General features: G+C 33.4%; 1 protein-coding gene across 23 annotated transcripts in view; it reads left to right on the top strand.

The window, feature by feature from the left end:
- Erc1 (ELKS/RAB6-interacting/CAST family member 1) overlaps nucleotides 1-27349 on the top strand; it is a 502961-nt gene that overhangs the window by 220342 nt on the left and 255270 nt on the right. For all 23 annotated transcript variants that reach the window (XR_005731973.2, XM_040281166.2, XM_040281167.2 and 20 more), the window contains one exon: nucleotides 14030-14165. Coding sequence is in view for 22 of the 23 variants with exons in the window: in XM_040281166.2 (XP_040137100.2) it covers nucleotides 14030-14165 (136 nt within the window). In the remaining variant the exon portion in view is untranslated. The remainder of the gene's footprint in view (nucleotides 1-14029; nucleotides 14166-27349) is intronic.

Genomic DNA, 27349 nt, shown 5'->3' with positions numbered 1-27349 from the left:
AAATTTAATTGCGTGCATACTGAATTTTAGTAAATTATGTTTTGTATACAGTCAGAACCCCTTTGAAGCAGAAAGTAAATATTTTTTATAGTGAAAATAAATTGCCCTGTAAATATCAGATGTATAAGTTGAAAAAAAAATTTTTTTGCCCTTCTCTCTCTACATCTCTCCTTCCCACCCTCTCTCTCTAAGCCTATTCTTTATTAATTAAATCAGAAATTTATAACTTTATTTTCCCCACCAGCTGACTAGGACACTTTAATGATTAATTAGCCCACTTGATTTAATTATTCTCACTTTATGGAGAAAACTGCTTAGGTGTTTTTCTGATCACCAGCATTTATTTCCACTAAGGGGGAAAAAAAAACCTGTTTACTATTATCTGCTTAATAGATCTGTTTTTGTTTTGTTTTAGTTGTAGACAGATATAACACCTTTATTTAATTTATTTATTTTTATGTGGCGCTGAGGATTGAACCCAGTGCCTCACACATGTGTGGAGTGCTCTTCCACAGAGCTACTGCCCCAGACCCTAGATTTTGTTTAATTAGTGACTTTACTAGTGCCTTGATGTTTTCAGTTAACCTGCAGATATTACTTCTACATTACGCATGTTACAGTGAAATGTCCAAATTAAATTCAGTTTTAAACTCAGCCCTGTGATATCAGAAGGTGAAAAATATGAATGGTGATATTTTTTGCATGTGCCTGTTTATGTGTGGTTGTTTATATGTATGATTACACTGTAGCATTCACAGCATTCATCCTCCACATAGCCTTGGGAGGTAGTAAATGGAATATCTACAAAAGCACTTTTCAGGTGGAACAGGGAGACAAGATAGCAGGAAATGAAAAGCCATGTTATCTTTTCCTGCTGATTCATTACTTTTCCTAGGTCTTGGGGTCAGCAACCTCCAAAGGTCTGACTTCTACCAAGAAGGGTTGAGTCTATGGCTAATTCCCAGAGACCTGAGGCATCATACCCCCTGCAAAGAAAAAAAGAGAAAAGAAAGTTAAATGACGTTGGAGTATTGGAGAATAATAAGAAAATTTAGGGAGAAAAAATAATAGAGAAGGGCAAGAGGTTATACTTGTTTATTTCTCTTACTATGAACATTTTATTCAAAAGTATAAAGTTACATATTCTGTTTTACACATTGGATAGAAATTAAGATAATGCTTTAAATAAAAGGATGTTTTCATCTGTAAAAATGCTTGTCATTTTTATGTTTTTTTAAATATTTTTTTCAGAATGCATAAATCAGGGAGAAATCCAGAAGCAAGCAACATAGAGCAGCATTCCCTTCTCCCACACTGTTTTAAAGGAAGGAAAAAAAAAGTTAACAACATATTTATTCTGTCGTAGATCCAAAAAGCCAAGTCAGTATTTTAAGGCAGGGGTTTTCTTTGGTTTTTCTGTTTCCCTACCACACCTTCAGATTTCTTGGCAGTATATAGGCATAGTATTGTGACATATTCTTGGTCTGTTTTCTCAGACTTTGTAAGTTGATTTTGACTCTATTAACAATGCTAGATTCTTATTGTGACATAATTGGGAAATAGACAATGACTGATTGAGGGGGGAAAAAAAACTCTACAAATTGTACTGTTGTGTATGAGAATAGGTTCCCTGCTTTTCTTTTTCTTAGGCCTGATGCTATTCCTAGGCAGTGACATTTCTATGATTTAGGGGATTCTATATCTGTCCTGTCTAGAGTAAAAGCCACTTCTTTTCTTTCCCTTTTAATTAAGCTTGTGGGATAAATAGTTACCCATCAGAATTCTCCATCTTAGTTCACTAATGCTGAAAAATATAGTTCACCTCTGGTCACCATCTCTGTTCTTTTTAGCCTACTTATTCTTTCTCTAGTAGTTCTTACAGCTACTGCCTATTTTTTCTTTTCTTTCTTTCTTTTTTTTTTTTTTTTTGGTGCCAGGGATTGAACCCAAGGGTTCAAACCACTGAGCCACATTCCCAGCGTCTTTTTTATATTTTTATTTAGAAACAGGATCTCTCTAAGTTGCTGAATCTGGCCTTGAACTTGTGATCCTCGTGTCTCAGCCTCCTGAGCTGCTCTGGTTACAGGCATGTGTCACTGTGCCTGGCTACTTTTTCATTTTTAATTTCTTGTACCTTCATATTTCATATCTTACCTGGCTTAGATATCTTGGTCCTTTTCTATAGTCACTCCCTTATAAATGCTCTTTATCTACTTGTTCTTTTTCTTCTTTCATATTTGCCCTGTAAAAATCTCAATTCTGGTTTAAAACAGGTATTTGCCTGTATTGCCTCAGCAGTGAACAGCTGCCTGATACTGGGGGGAAAAAATCAAACAACTGTTCTGTCTGATTATGGCCACAGATCTTAAATGCACTCCTAATTTTACAGGCAATCCTAATAAAAATGCTTATTAAATTTTCATTTTCAGAGATGACTTATCAACTCTTTCCTTTTGTCAAATCTGCAGAATCCTCCCCTCCTACTCAGAGTTGCTGACTTCATTTCACATTACCTTGAGAAAATTCACATTATTGGATGTTATCCACTGCATCTTCCACCATTAAATCTACTAGTCTTTTTTCATCTGTACCTGTGTACTTTGCAATAGAGTCACTGTTCCTGAGTAAAACTCTGCCACTTTTTGTCTTAAATCTCTCAGTTCCCCAATCTAAAGAGCTGCCTCTTCCTAAATGAGAGATTGTTCTCTTTCTTTTATGTTGAAATTTCTGCTGTCTCCTGTTCATTATAGCAAAGCATACTAACATGTCTTAAAGACTCACCTTCCTTTTTAAAAAAAATCTTTCCCTTGACACGATGTCCCCTTCTAGTTGTCAGCCCATTTCTCTTTTCACCCTCAGCAAAATTTGTTTAAAAAGAAAAACTGACTATAATTGTGTTCTGCATTTCCTCACCTTTGTTCAAATTTGTCCAAACAGCCCTATATTTTTAGCAGTCTTCTGAAACTACTCTTACCAGGGTTGTAATATTCACGTTGCCAGATCAAAAAGTTCCTTACTTTACTTTTCAGCATCATTCTACATATTCCCTTCCTTGAAACGCTAGTTTTTTGTAGCATTTCTGACACAGATTCTCCTCATTTTACTGCTCTTTTACTTGTCATTCCTTTGCTATTATCATTTTTGGTTCTGTCACATTCTAGACCCTGAAGGGCTTCATTCTCAGCTCTATTCTCTTTTATATATATACCTTTTTGAAAGGTATATATACCTTCTAGTCTTATGACTTTCAGTATCAATCATTTTTCAATAGCTCCCAAACTAATATGTATGTATAGTGAGGCTTTCTAAAATAAAATACTAATTATCTACAGAATTTCTTTAGTTCAAGAGCTAACTTACCTTTACCCAAAGCATGTCTCCCTTTTCAAAACCTGTTCTCCATAGCTGGGTGTAGTGGCTCACACCTGTATCCCAGCAACTGGGGAGGCTGAGACAAGAGGATCACGAGTTCAAAGCCAGCCTCAGCAATAAAAAGGTGCCAGGCAACTCAGTGAGACTCTATCTCTAAATACAAAATAAAGCTGGGGATGTGACTCAGTGGTTGAGTGCCCCTGATTCAATCCCTGGTACCAAAAAAACAAACAACAAAAAACTGTTTTCCAGTTTTCCCCAGCTATCACCAGTTGTATTAGGCATTAACCCACAAAGTAATCATTGATATTTTTCTCCTCCTGCTTCCCATATTACCTCTGTTAGTAAGTCCAATCACACTGAAAAATATATCTGGAATTCAGTCACTGCATTGTACTCCTTTTGGTGAACTATTGCCTCTTGCTCATACTTCTGCAGATGCTGACTGGTGTCTTTACTTTAACATCTTGCTTCTCAGCTAGTCTCATATCCATGGCACTTAGATTGAGCTCTTAAAACTTAAAAGTACATGTTGTTACTCATTTCTTAAAACCTTGCTGTGTTCTCATATTCAGAATAAAATTCAGACTTCTTAACATAACTTAGAAGACTGCAACATCTGGCTTCTTGCCATCTCCGCACCACTATTTCTGTTCATTACATTCCTCAGTATTGCCTGCCTGCCTTCTCACCTTTGTCCCTCCCTTCCTAACCAGATCTTTCTGTTTCAAAGCCTGTGCATTTGTGATTCTTGCTTCCTCTTGTCCCAGATCTCTGCATGGCTCACTCCCTGGTGGTTCCTCAGGGTTGTCTTCCTAGACTGTTTTAGCTAACAGTGTTTCCATTACATTGCTAGTTTTATTTTTTTTATTGAATGTGTCACTGTGCTATGATATTGTTTGCTTAATAGTGTATATTATCTGTTTTCTCCTTTCAAAAGTTTTTGGTAAGCATGAGATGTTGTATTATTTTCTTTTTCTTCTCAGTAAATATTGTTGTGAATAAAGGAAGGCCAATTGGAATTTTTGGGGAAAATTTTGTCAAATAAGTTGAGAGTGCATACTGGTTTTCTCTCAGACAAATATGGTGCTTTCCCTTAGTTGAATAAAAACTTGAATGTTTATTAGGTTACTCTTATTTTTCTTAGTTTTAATGAGCATCCCTTTGTATTTTGTGATATCAAGGAATCCCTTTCCAATGCAAGAGGTTTTGCAGTGACCTATAAAACTCTTTAGCAGAGAGTAGCAAAACCACAGCCTCCTTTGAGACTCATTTTTGTATAGCTTGCAGACTAAGAATGGGTTTTACTTTCTTTTTTATTTTTGAAAAAAGAACAACAAAAACAAGAAGTTGTGAAACAGATTGTAATAGTCCATAAATTATAAAATACTTACTGTCTGGCCTTTTACAAAAAGGGTTGGCTTCCCCTTGCTGGAGGATCTGGCCTACTGTTGTCTGTCTAATCTCATCTAACAGCAGATTGCTTCTCAATCTAGTCAATCACAGAAAGTCCTCCTTTCTATTCTTCATCAGATCAGGCCCACTCTGACCTCAGAATCTTTGCCTTTACTCTTCCTTCATGTGTAATATTCTTATCCCAGTGTGTGAATATGGTGGCTTATTCCTCCATTCCTTCACAGATTTGCTTCAGGGTTACCTCCATAGAGTGGTCTTTTCTGAACACTTTAATTCCTAAACTCCATGTATTCCTTCCTCTTTCATTTTTTTTCCCATTGGATTTATCTGCATCTTACCTACTGTATATTTTACTTATGTTCTTTGTCTTTATAGAAAACTTAGTGAGCGGTGAGATTTTTGTCTCTGTTGTTCACTGTCATGTCCACAAAGACAGTAACTGGTACACATTAAATATTTGTTACATAAATGGTAATAAAGTGATTCTGAGAATCAATATTTAAAAAATAGCTTCTTCTAAAACATTTCAGTAAACATTGACTAACTGCTATAAGACAAGACAGGCCTTGTCTTCAATCTGTGGAAATGTGAAAGTAAAGTCATTTCTCTCAAGGACATCAGTGTGGTACTGAGAACAAACATAGAAATAAGTGAAATAAAAGTAAGATGAGATTTATTATCATGCAGTTCCTTTGTTAATTAAAAATTTTAACTTGATAATTTAAAATATTTTTATATAAGTTAAAATGTTTATAAATATGACATTAGTAATAATTTTTATATTCTGTATTGGTATCTATTTTTTATTATGACTTATTTTCTATAAATATTCTCTTCATAAGGAAACAGTTTTGTAAAAGTAAAATCATTATTTAAATTGACCTTGAAATATCAGAAACATTTTAATTAGACATAGAACATATGAAAGTATCATTTTAGTTTTTTAATGCATTTTTTGCAGGAATAAGAAATTCTTATTTTTAAGCCAAGTTTAGATATTTACGTGGTATTATGAAATTTTGTATCTTAACTTTTATATTAACTGAATGAGTAAAATTAGGAAAGTAAAATGAAAAGAGTGTGTGTGTGTTGCTTTCTCTCCATAGGTAATGTTTTATATATAATATTGATGTTAATATATAATATGATACTCTAGCAGTATCATTTTACTTCTAATTAATGTATTTTTTAGTCCTTTGTCTAGCTTAAGTTTCTGTTCTCCAGTGAAGGTAAGTATCTTTGTCAAATTGGATTGTTAGTATTTCCTTAAACTCAATAATAGCAGCATTCTACCTTTTTTCTTAAATATGTGTGGGAGATTGTCGTGGCGCATAATTACACCACCATTATATATCTTTGTTGGGCAAAGCAAACAAAGCCAGCAGGAGTGCAATCAGCAGGAATGACAAATGATAATTTCTTAGTAGAATTCAAAACTTAGTAAGCTTTGAAGAAGGAAAACAATTTATTTTTGTTAATTTACTAGGTGTTTAAGATGTGAGGAAGATATTTATTTTTCTGGGCTTATATTGTTTTCAAACTTTAAACAGACTGTATTCCTCGGAGTTCTATTTTGAGTAGGTTAATCAGTATAGAGGATATGCTTGGGTTCCTTTTGTATATTTGCTGGACTTAATGAGCACCTATAGACCATAAGGAACAATTTCACAGGACAAGGTGAGATAGGTAAAAGACAATGGGAGATGGATTGATTTAATTTTTTCACAATTTTCTATAATATTCTTAGTTGTCTGACTAGATAAAATTATTTTATCTTGATGATTATTCTTTTGTCTATAGAACAAAAACATAAAATATCTGCAAAACTAAGATAAAGCAGGGAGAATGAAAATATAAAAAGAAGGGTATTAGGAAAGACCAAAATAATAATAAGGGGACCACAAATATGTCATATTGTATTACATTCTGTGTAGTCTGATATGGGCAAATACTCTGTTTTGAGATGCAACCGTATCTTATTCAAGAATAACTTTAAGGGCTGGGGCTATAGCTCAGGTAGAATGCTTGCCTTGTATGTGTGAGGCACTGGGTTCAATCCTCAGCACCATGTAAACATAAGTAAATAAAGATAGTGTATCTATCTACAACTAAAAAAATTGTTTTTTAAAAAGAACTACAAAATTTAAAAAAAAATGTTTTGTCTGTTATAGAAAATGTAGACACTATAGAAAATCCAAACAAGAAAATATACTAAATTTTTTTCGTTTTTAATTTTCTTTAATGATGCATGCTCACTTATATTTGGGATCATGTCCTTTTTTGAATCAGTGGAAGTAGTCATGAGAATTGTATGCCAAATATTTCGAAGGTCAAAATAAATATCATTTTATTTTATTTTGGTACTGTGGATTTAACCAGAGGTGGCAATGCGGTATCCCACTGCATCACATTCCCATCCCTTTTTATTTTTTTGAGACAGCGTCTCACTGAGTTGCTGAGGGCCTCACTAAGTTGTCAAGACAGGCCTTGAACCTGCTATTCTCCAGTCTAAGCCTCCCGAGTTGCTGGGATTGTTGTCATGCACCACCATTCCCAGCTAAACATTTTTTTAAAAAAACATAACACACACAAATAGAGAGTGTAGAGGTGGAGTAGAATGAGAGCAATGAATTTCTTCAGTTATTCTGAAACATAGCTAAAAAATACAATGACCTATTTCTGTGACTTGGGAGGGGGTAAATTTAGGATTAAAAAATTATTTACTTTCATATATAATTCTAATTAAGAGTGCTGAGAACTAAAATTGGTTTTGGATCAGAAGCTTAGGCCATAATATCTGACTTGTAACTAGAAAATAGTCAAGTGATTTTAATTGGGTTCCTTATCCTGTGTGTCATAATGTCCCAAATGACCAGCCTAGTGCAACAGGCGATAGGGATTGCCAGCACCATCTGGAATAATTCACAGATGCAAAGCGAAAGGAATTTATGCACCATTTCAAATATTTTTCCCTCTTAAAACAGAAAACAAACCTTTGTATGCAGTAAGTTATCATTATGAGAAACTTAATTTTGGGGAAAAGCAATTTGTTTGATGAAAGCAAGCTTTTGCTCTCTATCTTCATCTTTTCTAGTGCAAACATCTCAACCTATTTATTTCATTAGTTATTATAATTGATATGAAGTTATTAGCACATTAGAAACATTAACACAGAAAATTATGGAGTGAGGAGAAAGCAAATAAAATATTACTTAAAAAATTTTGTTTTAATGGTGTCTGAGTTTCTTGTAGTATCTGTGACTGAAATCATATAAATATTCCAGATGACCAAAAGTGGAATTCTTATATAGGACCTTTTGATTCATTCTCATCAGAGAATGAATTATAATTAATGTCATTAATTCACCATTCCCTCTTGAATATTTTCCCAAGCTTTATTGAGGAATAGTTGACAAATAAGATTAGTGTATAGATAAGATGGACACTGTGAACTTTTGATATGCCTATACACTGTTAGAGATTACTACAGTCAAGCTAAAATCACACATTACCTCTGTGTGTGTATATATGTGTGTTTATGACACTTAAGCTTTCCTGACTTTTTCAAGTATTGTATATTATTAGTTGTACCACATTGTATATTTGATCCCCAAAACTTTTGTAACTGAAAATTTGTGCCCATTGACCAGCATCTTTCCTCTTCCCCAGGCCCTGACAACCACATTTTACTCTCCTTCTATGAGTTTAATTCTTTTAGATTCTACATATAAGTGAGATCATAGAGTACTTGTCCTTCTGTGTCTGGGTTATTTTATACTGTGCTGCAGGTTTATCCATGTTTTCATAAATGGTAGGATTTCTTTCTCTGAATACTATTCCGTTGCTTATATATGTATATTGGACATTTTCCTAATCCATTCTTATGACACCTAGGTTGTTTCCAGATCTTTACTGTGGTGAATAAAATTGCTGTAAACATGGGAGTAGAAATGTCTCTTTTGAGATCCTCATTTTAGTTCTTTCAAATAAATATCAGAAGTGGGATTCCTGGATTTTATCATAGTTCAGTTTATAGTTTTTCAGGAACTTTCATGCTGTTTTCGCTAATGGCTGTACCAATTCCCATCAACACTGTACCAGGATTCTCTCTTCTCCATAACCTCACCAAATCTTGTTATCTTTTGTCTTTGATCACAGCTATTCCAACAGATGGGAGCTGATGGGATCTTGTGTTGCCCAGGCTGGTCTTGAATTCCTTAGCTCAAGCCATCTTCCCACCTCAGCTTCCCAAGTAACTGGGGCTACAGATGTGCACCATTGCACCCAGCATCCTTTGTCCATTTTAAATTGAGGGTTTTTTTGGGGGTTTCTTTTGGTTTTTTTTTTGCCTTTGAGCCCCTTATGTATTTTGGATATTAACTCCTTACCAGATGTATGGTTTGCAAGTATGTTTTCCTAATCTATATAGGCTGGCTCTTCACTCTGTTGTTTGCTTTGCCATGTAGAAATGTTTTAGTTTGATATAATCCCATTTGTCTGATTTTGGCTTTGTTCTCTGTGCTTTTGGTGTCATATAAGGAAAAAAAAAATCATTGCCCAAACCATTATCAAGGAGCTTTTTTCCACTATGTTTTCTTTATGAAGTTTCAGATCTTAGTTTTAAAAATGCTTTAATCCATTTTGAGTTGATTTTTGTTTGTACAGTGTGATAAAGGTTCAGTTTTATGCTTCTATATGTAGATATTCAGTTTTCCCTGAACCATTTATTGAAGAGACTATCCTCTCGTGTTCCTCCTGGCATCTTTGTCAAAAATTAAGTTACTGTAAATGTATGGATTTACTTCTGTGCTCTCTATTCTGTTCTGTGGTGTATGGTGTCTGTTTTTATGCCAGTATTTCAGTGTTTAATTACTATAGATTTGTAGTATAGTTGGGAAAACCAGAAAGTGTGATGGTTTGAGCTTTGTTCTTACTTAAGACTTCTTTGGCTGTTCAGGGTCTTTTGTGGTTCTGTATAAACTGTAGTGTTGGTTTTGTTTGTTTGTTTTCCTGTTTCTCTAAGAAATGCCATTAGAATTTTGATAGGAATTGTATTGAGTCTATAGATAACTTTGGGTGGTATAGACATTTAACAATATTAATCCTTCAAACCCGTGAACTTGGACTATCTTTCTATTTGTATCTTGAAAAATTTCTTTCATCCATGTCTTATAGATTTCAGTATGCAGACTTTCACTTCTTTGGTTAAATTTATTCCTAAGTATTTTTCTCTCTTTGATGCTATTATAAATGAGATTGTTCATGTCTATTTTGGATAGATCATTGTGTAGTATATAGAAATGTAACTTATTTTTTATGTTGATTTCATGTTCTGCAACTTTATTGAATTTGTTTATTAGTTTTGATAATTTTATGGGGTCTTCAGCGTTTTTAACATATAAGATTTTGTCATCTGCAAACTGATACACTTTAATTTCTAAGTTTTCCAATTTGGAGGCCTTTTATTTCTGTTTTTTTTTTCACCCAATTTGTGAGAACTTGTAGTACTGATTAAGTAGAAGTGGTAAAAGTGGACACGTTTTGCTTTTCTTTTTCATTTTTGGACTAGGGGTTGAAACTCAGGGGGCTTTACCACTAAGTTACATCCTCAGATCTTTTTAAAAAAATTTTAATTTGAGACCGTCTCTTTCAGTTGCTGAGGTTGATATCTAAGTTGTGATCCTCCTGCCTCAGCCTCTTAAATTGCTAGAATTACAGATGCGCACCTCCATGCCCAGCTTTGGCCTCTGTTTTCTTGTTCTTGATTTTAGAGGAAAAGATATCAGCTTTTCATCTTTGGGTATGATGTCAGCTATAGGTTCATCATATATGGACTTTATTTTACTGAAGTGTATTACTTCTATGCCTTATTTGAGAATTTTTATTTATTTTTTATTATTTTGTTACTGGGGCTTAAACCCAGGGGTGTTTAACAACCATCCCCAATCCTATTTATTTATTTATTTTTAGCTATAGAAGGACACTTTACTTACTCATTTTTTTTTTAACTTGGTGCTGAGGATCAAACCCAGAGCATCACATGTGTGAGGCAAGCACTCTACCATTGTGCCCCAGCCCCAGCCCCAGCCCCAGCCCTCCTTGTTATTTTTTATTTAGCAAGTGGGTCTCTCTGTTTCTTAGGTTCTCACTAAGTTGCTGAGACTGGCTTTGAACTCATGATTCTCTTGCCTCAGCCTCCTGAGTTGCTGGGATCATAGGCATGTGCCACTGTGCCCATCTATTGAGAGTTTTTATCATGAAAGAATGTTTAGCTTTATCAAATGCTTTTTTTCTCTTTTCAGAGGATCATGTAATTTTTACCTTTCGTTCTGTCCATGTAGTATATCCTATTTATTGATTGTGTATGTTGAATCATCCTTGATAAGTCCCACTTGTTCATGGTGAATGATCCTTTTAATATTCTAATGAATTAGGTTTGCTAGTATTTTGTTGAGGATTTTCATCTGTGTTTACCAGGATATATTGGGCTATGATTTTCTTTTCTTCTGCTCTTATTTGACTTTGATATGGAGGCAATGCTAGCCTCTTAAAATAAGTTTGGAAATGTTTTTCCTCTTCAGTTTTTTCAAAGAATTTGAGAAGGACTGGTTATTTATTCTACTTTTTTTGTTTTTAATATTTATTCTACTTTAATGTTTGGTAGAGTTCATGTGTGAAGTCTTCCAGTTCTGAGCTTTTTTCCCTTGAGAATTTTTTTAATTACTGCTTCCTTTTCTGTATTCATTATTGATTTTTACATCTATTTCTATTTCTTCTTGATTCAGTCTTGGTAGGCTGTACGTCTCTAGAAATTTATCCATTTCTTTTGCATTTTCCAACTTGTTGACGTATGATTTTTCACAGTGTTTGTTTAGTCAGTTTTTTTGCTGCCAAGACCAAAAGACCTGACAAGAACAATTGGAGGAAGAAAAGTTTATGAGCTAGAGAGAGAGACAGAGACAGAGACACAGAGACACAAAATATATCCCCCAAAGGCATGCCTCCAGAGTGACCCACCGCCTCCATCCACATGCTATTAGCTTAGAGTTACCACCCAGTTAATACCTACCAGAGGATTAATGCACTGAATAGTTCTGAAAAAGAGGAAAAATCAGGGAGTCTTGCTTTGCTATTTATTGAGACTTTTTATAAAGCCGTAGTACTTACAGTTGTATAAAGTTGGCTCAGAAACATACAAGCATAACAGAGTGGAAAGCCCAAAATGGGCACACATGTATATAAAAACTTTACATATGATAGAGGTGACAATGCTTGAAGTATTGCTGGGTCAAATCATTATTGATACATACAAAAATGAAATTTTATTCTTTAACTATACTAAAAAAAATGAAATTACATCTTTACTTCATGCCCACTCAACTTCAATTTCAGGTGGGTTAATGACTTCAGTGTGAAAGACCAAGGTTGTAACATCTTTAGGGGAATAGTTTTATGAATTTGGAATGGGCAAGATTGTCATGCAATTGTACTCTATAAAGGAGAAGATTGGTATGTTTGAAGCAATTAAAATTTTTAGATTCTGTAAATGCAGTGATATCATAAAGCAATCAAAGAAATAATTCATAGTTTGGAGGAACATAGTTCATAACATGTGACAGTTAAAAAATTATTAGTGTATATATAAAGTAATCGTATGTCATTAAAGAAAAGTTGTCTTAATTAAACAATGGACAAAAGATATAAGTCACAGAAGTGGAAACAGGAATGGCCAAATACCATATGAGAATATTTTTAGCTTCAGTAGTCAGGAGCATGCATTTTAAAACCATATTGAGATACGATTTTTTATCAGATTAGGAAAAATTTTAAAGTCTGATGATATCAAATGTCAGTGGGTATGGAGAAATATAGCAAGCATTGTTATGACCTACTAGTGAGAGTATAAGTTAATAAAACCTTGAAACGAATGTAAGTTGTACCTACTGTATGGACTAAGCAGTTGAGTTTTTAGACCTAAATCCTAGAGAAACTTGCATAGTTCTATTAGATTATATCTAGCAGCATTGTTTATAATAGCAAGAAATGGAAACAACCCAGTTATCCATCACCTTGGGAATGGGATAAAACAGTTATCATATAAATTGTTTTATATTGCAAAAAAAATTGAGGGGATTAAGAAAACTAAGTATCACTCTCAAAACACAAACTGAAAGGAAAAAATAATTTATTGGTAAATTTTATGAAACTCAAAAATTGGCAAACTATAAATGAAGGGTCCATGTATATGTAGCAAAACTTTAATAGAAACAAGGAGATTTTAAACTCAGAATTTAACATAGAGATTACTCTTACCAGTGGAGGATAGAGTAATAATAGTCATTGGAATATGAGAGTGGTACAATGGAAGCTTCAGAAGTAGATAGAATGTTATTTAAAAATTTTTTTTATAGTTGTAGCATGCCTTTATTTGTTTCATTTTTATGTGATGCTAAGGATTGTACCCAGTGCCTCACACATGCTAGGCAAATGCTCTGCCACTGAGCTATATAGTCCTAGCCTTAGAATGTTCTAATTCTTAAGCTGAGTTCTTAGATCTTGATGCCATTATTTTCAGATACATGTATATTATATATACCATTTTGAATGCTTAAAATATTGATTTAATAATGGTAAAATTCATGTTATATTTCAAAACCTTTGTTAATGAGTCATAATAATATATCTGTGTGACAATGTAAGGAGGCTGCTTCCATTATTTTCAACATAAATGGTTGACTTGGTTTCTCTATCATTTCAGATCCTCTCATGCTTTTCTTTTGTTTTATAATTTTGTCATGCTTGATAAAGTATGTGCTGAAATATATTCTCCTTAGAGGAAAACTGGAACATCATTGTATACAGTGTATTATCTTTGATAGGGAAAAATTTGGAATTGTTGAAAAAAATCCAGCCTGTGGCTGAGTCTCAGTGGTAAAGTGCTTGCCTAGAGCATGTGAGGCACTGGGTTCGAGCCTTAGCACCATATAAAGATAAATAAATAAAGGTATTGTGTTCATCTGCAACTAAATATATATATGTGTGTGTTTGTGTGTGTGTGTGTATATGTGTGTGTATACACACACACATATACACACACATATATATGAAGAAAAAAAACAATTGTTGAAAAAAATCTTGCACCAAGAAGTTTTGTTGGATTTTGTCGGTATAAATTTGTACATAGCATATTCTTTCTGTGCACATATATGAAAAAGCTTGATTTTTCTCCCTCTATCAATAGGCAAGTGAAAGACCAGAATAAGAAGGTAGCAAATCTGAAGCACAAAGAACAGGTGGAGAAAAAGAAGAGTGCACAGATGTTAGAGGAGGCCCGGCGGAGGGAAGACAATCTCAACGACAGCTCCCAGCAGCTGCAGGTCAGAGCATACGGAGTCTGAGAGGACTGGGTGAAGAGATTTGATCCTTAATTGCATGTTATTTTTCTCTTCATCTTTATCCTCCTCCTTTTTCTCTTTCTAACGCTGCTTGCTGCCTTCTGGTCAGATCAACTTTTTAGCAATAAAGGAATGGCTTTAAATAGAAAAGGCAAGTTTTATTCCACAGTTTTGTGAGGACACCTCAGCATAGGAGAAAGTTCATCTTGCTTCAAGTTGATCATACCTAATTGGTAAGTTCAATGTCAGTTTAATGAGTGGGTTATATTAAGCTATAGGGTTGTTAGTATAACTATTTGCCATTTCTGTTCATTAAAGACCATTGTTGATCTTAGTTTGTGGCTTTCTTCCTTTTTTCCATTTCCCTTTTTCTTTTCTTTCCATATTTCTTTCTTCCATTTCCCCTCCCTCCCTCCCTTCCTCCCTTCCTTCCTTCCTTCCTTCCTTTTAAAAAACATATTCAATTTAGAGAGTACATTTCACAGAAATAGAGGACATATTTTTTTCTTCTTTGATGGAGTGATGATATTAAACCAGAATAAATAACAATAATAGCAGCTACCATGTCAGTGCCAATTAGGTTCCCAGTATTTAAAGTAGGCCCTGGTCATACATTTCTCTAACCTTCACTGTAATACAGTGGTATTGTGCACATTTTGCAAATAGGAAAACAAAGACATTGAATTACTTACCTAAGTGCACACAATGTTCTAAGTGACTTGGCTGTGATTTTTATCTGGGACTTCTCATCTGCAGACTGTCCTCTTTTTCTTGGCAGTAATACCTTAGAAAGAAGGTTTAGGTTTTAGGGAATCCCATAAACATGCTGGAATCCTCTAAAACTCCTGGTATGACAGCTACACTGCTGTGATATTGCTTCTCTTTGGATATAATATAGTATGTATACCATAATTGCACAGTCACACAATTTTGACTAGAGAGATGTGGAGAAGTTATTTTCTAGAAACTGATTTTAGGCTTTGCAACAAGTGCATTCTAAACTTGGAAACTCAAATTTTTTTGGTTTCTCTTTTATATAACTTTTACTGATATACTTCTTACAGAAGGATAAATTACTTCAAATGCACCAACTTTTGAAAAGAAGCATCATCAATTTTTCCTCACCCTTTCAACTGTTAATATTAACAATGGTTAATATTAGCATTTTTTCCTCTTCCTCCTTCACTTCCTCATTTAAAAAAAATACAAATCTGATGAATGTAAAAGAATTTATTTTATATTTCTCTGATTACTAGTGATGTCAAGTGTTTTTTTCCACATCTTGAATTTTCATTTGTTAATGTAATTCAAATCTCCTCACTTTTTCCCCCAATGGTAGCTTTTTCTCTCATGAATTTTGTGCTTAATTTATCCACATTTTGAGACCATATATTTAATTTGTCTTAAATTTAAATTTGTCATAATTTGTATTAAAAGTTGTTCTGTTACTGCTTGCATTTTAAAAAATAACATGTTTGCTTTTTAAATTACTTTAGAGTATTTTGTGTGTTGAGGAAGGTTTTTTATCCCCTAACAATTTCAGTAGCATGTTTACAGGAAATTATTTCATTGCTCACAAGTCTGAATTGGTATCTTTTTGTTTTGGGAAATTGGTTAACAATTCAATCTGTTTCTAGTGTTTCAGTTTAACCTCCTTCCTTGAACTATAACTGACTTTTCCAAGGTGTGTCCCAGTGATAGCTGATGGCCATATTTTTAGCTACTAAGGAAATGGTTATATTTCATTCAGAGAAAGTGAAAAGAGGACTGGCCTACAATTAAGATACTTAGGATCTGATCTCAGTTCTTTTACTAACTACTATTATGTATATTTTTAAATTATGCTATTACATATAATAGTCCAGTGGTAGTGAGTTTTCCTAGCCTTAGACTATATTCCCTAAATACAGTTCATGCCTGAAAGGAGCTAGGGATTCTTAGAGAAAATGGCTGATTCCAGAATTGGAGCTGGACATGTATATTCTAAACCTAGATCTCTAGATCAGTGGGTTTGAGATTATACTGTCCCTTGAATTCACCTGGAGGTCTTTTCAAGCTTAGATTGCTGGGTCCAGCCCTTAAGGTCTGATTCAGTAAGTTTGCTTAAGCTGCAAGAATTTGCATTTCTAGTAACTTCATAGGTGACGATGACATTCTTGGTTCTCGAAGTTTGGTTCAAGGACATTCCTGGTACTCAAATCAAACTTTGAGAACTACTGTAGTACAGCATCTTGTGATAATGAAGAATTAAGCTTCCAGAATTTACTGAGGTCATGTAAGAAGGTTAGGGAGATGCAAATCAAAACTGAGATTTTATCTTACTCCAATTAGAATGCAGTCATCAAGAATACAAAAAAAAAAATTGCTTACAAAGAGTTGGAGGATATGAGGAGAAAGAATACTTATACATTGTTTGTGGGACTACAGATTAGTACATCCACTGTGGAAATTGGTATGAAGGTTACTCAAAAGACCAGGAATAGAACCACTATATGACCCACTCTATTCTACTACTTGGTATTTATCCAAAAGAACTGAAGTCATATACTCTAATGATATATGCATTCCAGTGTCTATAGTAGTGCAATTCATAATAGCCAAAGCATCTGTGAACAGATGAATGGATAAACGTGTGTGCGTACACACACACACACACACACACACACACACACACACACACGAGTTCTGCTCAGCCCTAATAGGAATGAAATGATTTAAGTTGCTGATAAATGAATGGTTGGAGAACATCATGATAATTGAAATAAGCCACACACTTAAAGTCAAGAATAGAATATATTCTCTCATAAGCACAATCTAGAGAGAAAAATAATAATAATTTTTAAAAAGGCTGGGGAGGGCTGTAATTGTGGCTCAGTGGTAGAGTGCTCACCTAGCACATTAGAGGTCTGGGTTCCATCCTGAGCACCACATAAAAAAGAAAATTAAAGTATGAAAATAAAAAATTTTTAAAAAGGCTGGGGGAAACCACGAAAATAGAAGGGAAAACAATAGATCTAGGGAAACAGAGAGGGAGAAGGAGAGAAAGGACAAAAAGGGAAGGAACCAGGGAATGAAGTAGCCAATTAAGCTCTGCACATGTATAAATATTCACAAAGAATCTCACTTTTATATACAGTGCACCAATTAAAAATAAATAAATAGAAGGGAGACCATTAAAGTAAAGAAAGAAGGTCAGGGAGAAGGAAGAGGAAAGGGGAAAAGGGAAGTAATGGGGAGTGAAATGGAGCAAGTTATTGGCATATGTGAATATATCATAATGAATACTACTATTACATATAATTACCATCTACTAATAAAAACTTGTTTAATAAGGACAGAGGAGCAACAATGGAGGGACCATTATTTATCTAGTATGGGAAGTTATAAAAAGGACTGGAGTACAGTGGATTAAAATAAATATATTTAAATCCAAAAGCTTAGTATGGAGACTGTACAAATAATTTAGAGATTACTAAAGCACCAGTTCATTATTCTGAACAAATAGGTAAATAAAGGGAAAGAATCGGGCAATTAACTTGCCTTTTATGGATAAATTGTGTTAGACAAATCAGATAGTGGATCATGGTAGGTTCAGTGTTGAAGAATTACAGCTGATGAATGCAGAAGGAATGATAGAATTTAGAAAATTATCTTCTTGCAGTTAACTAAATAAACATGGATCCAGGCAACTCAGCAGTGAGTTATTATTATTGAATGAAATGTCAATGGAGAACTTTATAGTGGGTGGAGCAAGTTGATACCTATCAATAAATCTTTTATTTCCTATAGAAAGAGAGGAAAAAATCAAGCATGTTAAGCCTCTGACTATGATGCATTTGCATATATGTCCCAAAGAGTCAAATCTAAATTTAATTGAGCCATGTTAAGAAAAAAATAGGCAAAGAAATATGTTAATTACTCAAGGAAGTGCTATCAACCAAACTCAGATTATAATACAAATTTTTTTTGGTACTGGAGATTTAACCCAAGGGTGCTTATCCCCTGAGCCACATCCCCAGCCCTTTTTATTTTGATTTTGAGACAGAGTCTCATATGCAGAGGGCCTTGCTAAGTTGTTGAGGCTGGCCTTGAACTTGTGATGCTCCTGCCTGAGCTTCCTGAATTGCTGGGATTATAGGCATGTACCACCATGCCTGAATCAGATTATAAAAAATTCTACATGACAGATAACTCATTTTCTTCAACTAATATATGAGAATGGGGAGAAAGAGAAGAAAGATGGTTTTTACAGATTTTTTTAAAATTGGGGAACATAAATTTCATGCAAATCATTTAGAATTTACTGGATTCCTGACTTGAATAACTATAAAAAAATTTATGAGGGGAGATCCAGGCACTTAACAGGATACCCAATAAGTTTTTTTTAAAGTTTAATTATTTTGTTATTGAAGTACCTAGAGAAGTGTTTATAGACAAAATAGTGTGGTATCTGGTAATTATTTTTAATTGAAGTTATAAGTGGAGGCATATTGGTCAATGGGATTATTGATAGTTATTGCAGCTGAGTTATGGTGAAATGGGTTTAATTTAACTACTCATTATACTTTCATTTGTGTTTGAAATTTTTCCTAGTAAAATGGGGAAAAGTAGAGTCCTAGACTCTGGCTTAGTTTCTTCTTCCCTTCCTCCTTCTCTCCCTTTGTTTCTGTTATGGGAAACACACTCCTGGCGTTATGCAGGATAGGCAGGTGATCTGCCACTCAGCTATACCCACAACCTGGATTGGTTTCCTAGCTGTATTTCTTATTTGTGTTTTTCTTCTTCTTCCTTGAGAAATGTTTTTATATTTTCCAAGTAATATTTTATTGCATATTTATACTTTCCTTGTAGTCTCTTTCATTTTTAAACTGAATTTCTTTATTATCTTATACCTTTGCCTATATTGTTTAAAAATTAGCTTTTAATTAACATACGAAAAAATTAATACATAATATTTATTTGTTTTTAATTCTTTTTTGTAGTTGTAGATGGGTAGCATGCCTTTATTTTATTTGCTTATTTTATTAGTTTTTTGTAGTTATAGATGTACAGAATGCATTTATTTTATTTGTTTACTTTTATGTGGTGCTAAGGATTAAACCCAGTATCTTACCTGTACTAGGCAAGTGCTCTGCCATGGAGCTACAGCCCCAGCCCCAATACATAATATTTAAGTTTGCTTATATCCTTCCAAAACTTCTTCTAAGCTTTAATTTTAAAGTTTAAAATTATTATCATTGTAATGATAATATATACAATATTTTAACTTCCTTTTAAAAACTTAATATTATATTACATTTCCACAAACTGTGTGTTTTTATAATGATGCTTGTACTTATTGAGTTGAATTAAAAGTTCACTGCTTTATACAAGTTCCTCTTTTGCCAGACCTTTTTTTATTTCCAGTTTTTACTGAGCAAATTTGTGCAGATATTTTTTACTGAATTGGGTTATTTCCTTAGGGTATTCCTCAGAGCAAGATTATTATGTCAAAGAACATGAAATGTTGTTTTTCCCAAATTTCCTACCCAGAAAGGTTAAGCTGATCTATAATGCTCCCAATAGTTTAGCCATTATTTTCCCCATGATCACTTTGGTTTTGTTTAAATTTGTGTTCATTATGTGCACATAAAGTAGTAGTATTTTTTCATTTCTTTAATGAAACTTCATTTTTCTCATATAATGATTTATTATTTGACCTATTATCTGAAATTTCTATGTCAAAAATTAATTACCTCACAAAGATCTCTGTTGAGAACCTAGTGTGAATCAGTTTTGTACTGATGCAAATTGATTTATATTTTCCTCTTTTCATTATTTTTACTTTAAGACTGATTTGCTACATTTTATTGTGTAAACTACTTTTAAAAAATATGATTTGCCTACTTTAACCTTTCTAGACAATTCTGTTATTCATCTCCCATTTATAATAGGGTTAGATGTATTAGTTTTTCTAGTTCTTTAAATGTTTGTACATGCATGTACATGCTTGTTTATTGTAACTATTCATCCTTTTGGATTATGCAGAATTTATTTTAATGTATTATATGAGACAAAGATGTAAAATATTCTGCTAACATTTAGTAAATAGAAATTCTTTTTAAAAGTTGTTTTTAAACATCTAATTAATTATATGCTAAATGTTATAGAAATTTCCATTTAGTTCTAAATTCTAGGTTTAATATTTTTGTTTTAATCCATTTTTATACATATGTTGTTTTTACAGTATGTTTATTACAAAATTGGTAGGGTATTTGAACCATCATTACTTTTATCTCAAAATATTTTTTTCTACTAATCTTTGAAATGTCCTTTGGAATATTTAAAAGATTTTTGTGAAATAATGGGAAGAATTTATGGGAAGAATTTAAAGAATGTTATGGGGATATAGCTCAGTTGGTAGAGTGCTCACATCACATGCACAAGGCCATGGATTTAATCCCCAGTACCACAAATTGAAGTTTAGAGAAGTCTGAAATAAATTAGTTTTGCAAATGAGCTTAAAATTATATTTAAAACTGGGCATGATGGCACATGCCTATAACCACAATTGTTCAGGAGGTGGAGGCAGGAAGATCACAAGTTCAAAGCCAGCCTCAGCAAAAGCAAGGTACTAAGTAAACATCTGAGTAAGACTTTGTCTCTAAATAAAAATACAAATTAGTGCTGGAGATGTGGCTCAGGGATTGGATGCCCCTGAGTTCATTTCCTAGTGATGTGTGTGTGTGTGTGTGTGTGTGTGTGTGTGTGTGTGTGTGTGTAATATCTAAATCCACAGTATTATTGGTATTGGTATAGATGGTATTATTGTACCATCTATAGATAAAATATTAACGGAAGAACATGGGATTAGAGCTGAGGCCTGAGGATCCTCAACATTTACAGATGGGATAGACTAGGAGGAGATGGTGCTGAGAAGCAGACTGAAATGAAGAGGCCAGTTGAAGTGGGAGAAAATAAGAAAGAGTACAGCATCACAGAAGGCAGGAGAATATTGTCTCTAGAGAAGAAAGTACAGAAGATCCCTATGACTTCCATCATTTGACTACATAATGGTATTTTTGCTTTAGTTTAGCAGGATTTAGCCCCACTATGTGTTGATGAACATCTATAAATACATTGTGTTAATGCTACTGAGAGACTGAGAAAGAGGACAGCACAGTTGAGTGGTCTGGTCCAGTGTATCAGAAATAAATGACCCAAAGGTAGCATAGTGACCTCCCCTGGATAAGATAGATACTTTCCATTATGCCTATTGATCTTGGAGGTAATAGTCCCATATTGATCCTGCTACTTGCATTGGCCAGTTTTTCTGTCTGTGCTCACCAAAATTCAGTGTCTCTTGGATTTTTGTCATACCTTCTCAGGAATGTTTTTTTGCACATGGCTTTCTAGAACTTGACTATACTTACAATGGTTATCTAAAATTTTCCAGCATGGTCCATAGATAAATTAAACTTTTCACAATTCTAGTTGAAAATCACTGATATAAGACATAAGTAATAAAGACACTGAGGCACTTTTTGGTCATGACCCTTTCCTGTTATCTGTTAATGCTGTTCTATTATGGTGTCTCTTCTGTTGATATTTTACTTGTAATTTTGCCATATGTTTTGTTTCCCTTACCCAGAATTTAGCTTTGTATTAATTAAATTCAGTTCTGAAGTTGTTTAATTTTCCTTAAACCGTATTTTATTTTATTTAATTAAATCAAATTTTAGAATATCTGTAGTTGTCTTTGCTAAACGTGTATTAATTGCCTGTATGGAGTAGTCATTGTGCTGAGGGCTGTGAGGATAGGAGATAAATAAAAAATGGTATTTCCTCTCCATTAACAGTATATATGCATATTATATATTTTTGTGTGTATGCTGAGTATGTTAAAAATGTGTTATAATATAGTTATATTAATTATAATTATAGTAATTGCAGAACACAGAGCTGAAATTAGGTAAATCCCAACCAAAGGATCCTCCCGCATAAATAGTTGCATGAAGTTCAATCTTCACTGATTTGATCCATGGTGATTTGGGGATTTAAGAGCTCCCTTACCCATCTGTGTGTCTCTCCCAATCCCCAGTGCTAGAGATGTAACCCCAGAAATATCACTAAAACTATACTCCTAGTCCTTTACACATCTTCTGAGGTTTAATTTCTCCCTCCTTTAGGAAGCCTGCATAAATCTTACAGTTGGAATTAATCATGCTTTTTGTTGTAATTCCTTTAGAGTTTGTATCTCCTTTGATTTCAGGGTTTATTTTATCTCACTTTGTGTTATATACTAATGGTTTATATGTCACTTCCCCCTTATACCTGATTTTGGTAACCTTGGCTTGGTATTCTGCCATAAATTTTTACTGATGTTAATTATATCTAAAGAGATCAGGAACTCTCAGTCACATACATCTTGGCTTTATGTTTTAGTCTGTTTCTGTTGCTGTAAGAAAATATCATGAAGTGGCTAGCTTATGAACAACAGAAAATTATTACTTACAGTTGTAGAGACTGGGTAGTCTAAGATCAAAGCATCAATAGATTTGATTTCTCTTGAGGGCCTGCTTTCAGTGTCATAGGTGGCAACTTGGTTTTTTCACATGGTAAAAGGGGCAAAGTAGCTGTCTCAGGTCTCTTATAAGGGCTCTGATCCTGTCCATGAGGGCTTTGCCTTTATGACCTAATAATATTTAAAAGGGACCACCTCTTAATGCCATTGCATTGGTGATTGGATTTCACTCTAAGAATTTTGATGAGGGAGACAAACTTTGAGACCCTAGTATCTAGCATTTGGAATCTCCCATTGACCAAACCTGAAAATGTTTTAACCCCATTTTAAGGTAAAATACTCACTAGCATAGCTATTCTGCTTTAGATAATCTGAAAATGCTTGTTTTCTTTGAACATAGTTTATTGATTTTCTAGTCTTATTCTTATGCTGAATCTTCTTCCTATGAATTTTCAGTTTTACTATATAAAATTTCCACCCCTAAATTACTGTTTATTAATAAACTCTACTCTTTTGTCTTCTCCATTGTTCTTTAACCCTGTATGTATACTTATGCTTTATTGCCTTGCACTTTCCTTTTTCTCCTTGAGAACTAAAGAATAATTTTATTCAAATGTATCTAATAGTTATGTATAGAATATTTCATCTATCATAAAACAAATTCACTTTCTTCTCAGCTGCACGTGAAAACTTCTCTAAAATAGACCAATTTAGGATTGAAAGACAGTCTTAGCAAGTACAAAAAGAATGCAGATAATCTCTTGTATCCTGCCAGAACACAGTGAAATGAAAAGAGAAATCAATAACAAAATAAAAAACAGAAACCATGTTAAAATGTGGAGAATGAGTAATGTGTTTTTTTATCATGAACACCTTTTTTTAATGAATGGTGTGACTCTACTTTGTGTACAACCAGAATTATGAGAAATTGTGCTCTATATGTGTAGTATAAATTGTTATGCATTCTGCTGTCATATATAACAAATTAAAATTTAAATCTTAAAAAAAACTGTCTTGCACTTTTCTATATATTATTTTATAATTGCCCGTTTTCTTTCTCTTCTCAACTAGTTTACATCTACCATAAGTTAAGGGTTACTTTTAAAATGTATTTTTAGTCTTAAACAGTGTTTTACTTTGCTTTTAACTACTTACAGTTATAATTATTGAGTTATAAATAATAAAAATATAAAATTTAGGTTATAAAATTTAAAAAGAACTTTGAATGATGATATTACATTCAACATTCAAATACATATTCTTTAAAATTTTATGGGTTTCAAGGCCCTTTAAAGGTCTTGCATATTCTAACAAAAGAATGCCATCTTCCTAAGTTGAGAATATTTACTTATTTGTATTTTTTCTTTGTGTAGTGCCATTCAAATATGTCTTTTGACAAAGCTGTAAGTTCCAGTCACTTCCAATAAGGCCAAATAGAGGAACTCAAATCAGTTGTGATTTGGAGCTTTGTTTTTATTTAATGCAAAGATAAGTATCTGCATTTAACCTTGAGGAGGTTGCTGTCAGGGAGATTAATGGAACTGCTGAAAGAATGCTGTGGCTCTTGTGAGTTAGCTCTCCTGAGACCAATGAATATTATGAATAAAGTTCAAAGAAAGTGAAAATGATGGAAATAGAGATGGGGAAACCAGCTTTAGATATAGTGGGCATATTCTCAGATGTAGAACCAGTGAAACATTTTGTGTTTTCTCTAAAATTTGATTTGATATGTGCTATCTACAAAATAGTTTCTTTCATTTTGATAGTTATTTTTTAAATTTCTGAAATAAGACTATTTAGCATTCCTTTTTAGATAGTCTATGGAGATAATTATTTACTGTGTTCAAGTTCTTGTTCTTATAAAAATTAATTTTAATTTCCTCTTTCTAGACCTTTTTACCTACTTATATGTTTAATTCTATATCATTTTTTCCTTGTAAATTATTTTTTTCTTAGCAGGGCCTTTTCTATATAGAAGATGAACATAGGTGAGTTTTTATGATGTTCTTGATAAATATTAAATGGAGTTGGGGATTACTTTGGAAAAGTGTACATATAGTTAGCACTTATTCTTACAACTCCATGGATAGTTGTTGTAATGACACATAAAATTTCTCTTCCTGCAAAGGAAGCGCTACTCAAATTGTTGGCAAGTGTGTAACTAACTTTTCAAAGCCCCTTCCTCAAATCGTGCCACTTTTTACTTAGTTAGAATAAGGCAAGAGCAGGCTTTAAAATATTTGAAGAAACTGCAGTGTTTGGAATGGACTCCAGATAATTTTCCCTCTGGCAGAAATTCAGTTTCATTTGAAAATCAATGAAGTTTATTGAAAGATGTTTATTGATAGGATTTACCCACTATTCTACTGTATTTATACAGTTAGGGTTAGCCCTATTTTGTGACAATATTTAGCTACATCCTTTGAGCTTATTAAAAGAAGGCTCCCTAATAAATGATGAGTAGTTACATTTGACCCTAAAATACTTTGAAGTGGACTACTATATTGTGGCTTCAGTGAAATGAATAGTTTACTCATTTCCTGGTGGTATCCTAAAAGCCCTTCTCTGGTTTGCATTTGGAAGGTGATGTTTCCAAAAGGTTCTTTTTGTTTTTTTAAGAGAGCAGAAGCAGGCATGCATGTAGTCTGTGTACCAAGACCTCAAAGTCTAGGGTCCACCTCTTATGTATCACATCAGTTGTTTTTATCACTGTTTCTGTTATTATTATTTTGATGATGGGTATTGAACCCAGGACCCTGCACAATCTAAAGCACACATTTTACCACTGAGCTATGTCCCCAACCCCTGTTGTTATAAGTAAAATTGGGATTTTTTTTTCAAAATTTTATTTTGAAAATATATTCTTGCTCTTTTTATAAGCATTGCACATGTGTAGTGCCCTACAGCTATGTAAATCTTGTCCATATTTCTTATACCCAGCTATCAGAATTTTCAAGATGAGACCCTAGCCAATCTATATTTGTAGTATATGCTCTGTAAATGTTACTATATGAAAGATCATTTTATGTGTTTACTTTTTCTTTTCTTTTTTTAATAATTTCTATTTTTTAAAGAGAGAGAGAATCTTTTTTTTGTTTTGTTTTGTTTTTTGTTTTTTGTAGATGGATACAACACAATGCCTTTATTTTTTTATGTGGTGCTGAGAATCGAACCTGGGTCCCACCTATGCTAGGCGAGTGCTCTACCACTGAGCCACAATCCCAGCCCCTACTTTTTATTTCCTTAATGAAGCAATCTGCTTTTGTTTTGACTTTGATTTTTAATAATTGAGATTATAATAGCTCTATTAAAATGAGGGAAGTTTCTAAGGAGTATTAAAAAAAGAGGAGAAGACTTTAAAGTTATGAAAAAAATGTAGCTGGTATGTTACCAAATTCTATTTCTGTGTTAGGCTGGCTTTCTTATCCTAACCCTGACTTTATCAATACTTCTGGCTCCAATCTTTTCCTCATTAAGTATCTGAGAAATTGGTAAATGAGTTCTGACATGTTGAATGATTTTCATGAAATCTTCTGCATGTGTACGCATGCTTGGGGAGTAGGGAAGAAGAGACAGAATAAGCAGTGGGGTTGAGGTAGAAAAGAATTACTGTCTCTTTACATTAAGCATATGGGTAGCAGTTAACATTATCATCTTTCAGAACACGTTAAAGTCTATCTTGTAAGTGGTGTTTGCTCCAAAGGAAGCAGCTCTTAATAGTAACTCAAATAAGTGGTCTTCATTACTGTGTCATGTCAGAGTTGGAAACAGGAGGAGAGAATGGGAAGCTGTTACTTTGAACAGTGTATATGATACCTGAATTGGCTTTCCTCCTATTTGTGAAAAAGGGAAATGCTTAATAAGATCTGTCATTATTGTTGAGTGATTCTATGTATTATTGCACCTTTTTTATTATTTGGATGGAGATGTTTGAAGGGAACAATAAAGTAATTATTAATGACTCTTTTTCCCTTTTTATGTTTTTCTTTGCTTTCCTTATTGAACATTTGATTCTGGAGAAACATAATGGAGGCTAGAGTAGTATAGCAGCAATGAAATTCAACTTGATATTGATAGACCTGATGTCAATAAGTTAAGTTCAGCCAGTGTATTAGTTGTGTAATGGGAATTGCTAAGGGTCCAGACTTTTTGTTAATTTGCTTGCATGAGGTTGTAGTGACAACTGTCAAAACTTTTACCCTAATTTCCTTTCTGTATGGAGGCCTTTTTACTTAAGGAGATGAGAAATTGATTGAAGTATTAGAATAAGCTTCCCACTTCTCCCTCTACTGGACCTCCTCCAGTAGTTATACAAAACTCCTGCCTTGAAACTTATACTGTGTAAGTGAAGTGAGTTCTAATTTGACCTTACCTAATAGGTATAGTTGCTAAAAGGAGGTTTATATTACCTAATCCAGTGATAGGAAAACCCATTTGTGTTAATTCTAATGAATGCAATTATAATTAATAGTAATTAATTAGAGTAAAACTATATAATACTGTTTTCATCTTAAGTGATATGAACTGTTTAAAATGGCACATGTCCTTTTACTATCTTCAGGTGGCTATTAAATGCATTGTCTGTGGCATAGAGTACATGTCTAGATCTTGGGCTGCCTTCGTTGGTTAAACAGAGTGAAATGTCTGAGTTAGAGCAGGCAAA

This window comes from Ictidomys tridecemlineatus, chromosome 6, assembly GCF_052094955.1.
Source record: "Ictidomys tridecemlineatus isolate mIctTri1 chromosome 6, mIctTri1.hap1, whole genome shotgun sequence".
NCBI lineage: Eukaryota > Metazoa > Chordata > Mammalia > Rodentia > Sciuridae > Ictidomys > Ictidomys tridecemlineatus.
Note: the sequence above shows the minus strand (reverse complement) of the source record. Positions and strands in the feature narration are given on the sequence as shown.